This window comes from Gavialis gangeticus, unplaced genomic scaffold, assembly GCF_001723915.1.
Source record: "Gavialis gangeticus isolate Ggan-Ray unplaced genomic scaffold, GavGan_comp1, whole genome shotgun sequence".
Taxonomy (NCBI): domain Eukaryota; kingdom Metazoa; phylum Chordata; order Crocodylia; family Gavialidae; genus Gavialis; species Gavialis gangeticus.
Genome location: NW_017729025.1, coordinates 55,572,149 through 55,573,585, shown reverse-complemented (window position 1 = coordinate 55,573,585; position 1,437 = coordinate 55,572,149). Strand labels below are relative to the sequence as shown.

The following is a 1,437-nucleotide window of genomic DNA, read 5'->3' as shown; positions in this document are numbered from 1 at the left end:
TGAACAGGTGCTCCACCTCACTGGGGTACTCAGTCACAATGTCCACCAACTTCTCCAAAGGCCGACAAAAGCTGCGGCCCCAAACCTCCTGGAAGGGCAGAACTGGAAGAGATCCCCCCCCCCCCCCCCAGGGGCTGTCAGTTGCTGTCCAGGAGATACCATGCTGCCCCTTCCCTCAAGCAGTCATTAATCATCCCGGTGCAAGGCTGGAGCCAGCTCTGAGAGCTGGGAGTCTTGATGGGCAACCAGGCATCAGAACCAGCTCTGCTGCACACACAACAGCCCAAGGGAGCCTCAGCTTTATGGACCCAACTATCAGGTTTGTTCTCTCCTTGCTGGTCTGTCCTATCTGCTTCTCTCTTCCACTTTCAGGCATTGTCCCCTGGGCTGGAGTCAGGCAACCTTCTCATGTTCAGACACTGAGAGGCTCCATCCATTCTGGAGAAGCATGGCACTGCTCAGAGCCAAGATTGCAGCTGTGGCCATTACAAACTTGATTCTGGACCCTCTAGAATTTGCCAAGTTAAATTAGCCTTGAAATGGGGGTGTTAGGACAGCAGCTGGTGCGGAATATTTCAGGAAAATGTTATACCCTTAAGATAAGGGTGGGGAGGCCTGGGGGATCCCACACAGATACCATTGGTGTAGGAGCTCCCTTCCCATGTCAGAACAAGGATCTATCTAATCTAGGTCATTCCCCCAATTCTGCTTCTGTGGCCCCAAATTGGTGCTCCAGAGGAAGAAAGCCTGTAAGGGGCAATACTGACATAGGCAGCCCCCAGAGAAAGTCTCCTCTCACCCCAAGCAGTTTGCTGCTTAGATCCCCCAAGCCTCACTGGATGAAGAGGCTGCCCCAGAGCACAGCCCAGATCACACCAGACCACTGCAGATCCATTTTGGCCCTCCCTCTCCATCTTCCCAACCCACCATGGGACACGGAGGGGAGCACACGGGGGCTGCATCCTGCTCCACATGGGGTGCACGGAGGGGGGCCAGAGCTCCCCGGCAGTGAGGAGAGCCCTCCAGAGCCCTCCAGCCCCTGAGATCCAGAGCTCTCACATCCACGAGGAGACTCACCTGCCCCATCCGAGGTGCTGTTTCCAAGGGACACATCCAGCCGCTGGAGAGAGAGAGAGAGAGAGAGAAAGAAAGAGAAAAGGGCACAGAGGTGAGCCCTAGGGCCATTCAGCAAAAGGCATCCAGTTCTCACTGGAGGGGATTTCGGGGGCAAAACCTGCCTTCCCACCCTTTAGCTGCACCAGCCTGGAGGGTGCTCTGGGGAGGGCTGGCAGAGGCCACAATCCTAGTCCCGGCCCCACTAACCCCTAGTGCTTCTTGCGGGGAGCGGCGGCCGGAGCCGAGGGAGAGGCAGGAAGGTGAAGCATCCCGCGGGCTGGGCCCTGCCCACGCCCCGCACGGAGCCCGCAGCGCAGCGCG

The 1,437-nt window shown here is 57.8% G+C and overlaps 1 protein-coding gene across 1 annotated transcript in view; it reads right to left on the bottom strand.

Moving 5' to 3' along the window:
* The window catches only part of PGF (placental growth factor), a 12,719-nt gene that overhangs the window by 10,342 nt on the left and 940 nt on the right, over positions 1-1,437 (bottom strand). The window contains exon 2 of the mRNA XM_019519916.1: positions 1,078-1,120. Coding sequence (XP_019375461.1) covers positions 1,078-1,120 — 43 coding nt within the window. The remainder of the gene's footprint in view (positions 1-1,077; positions 1,121-1,437) is intronic.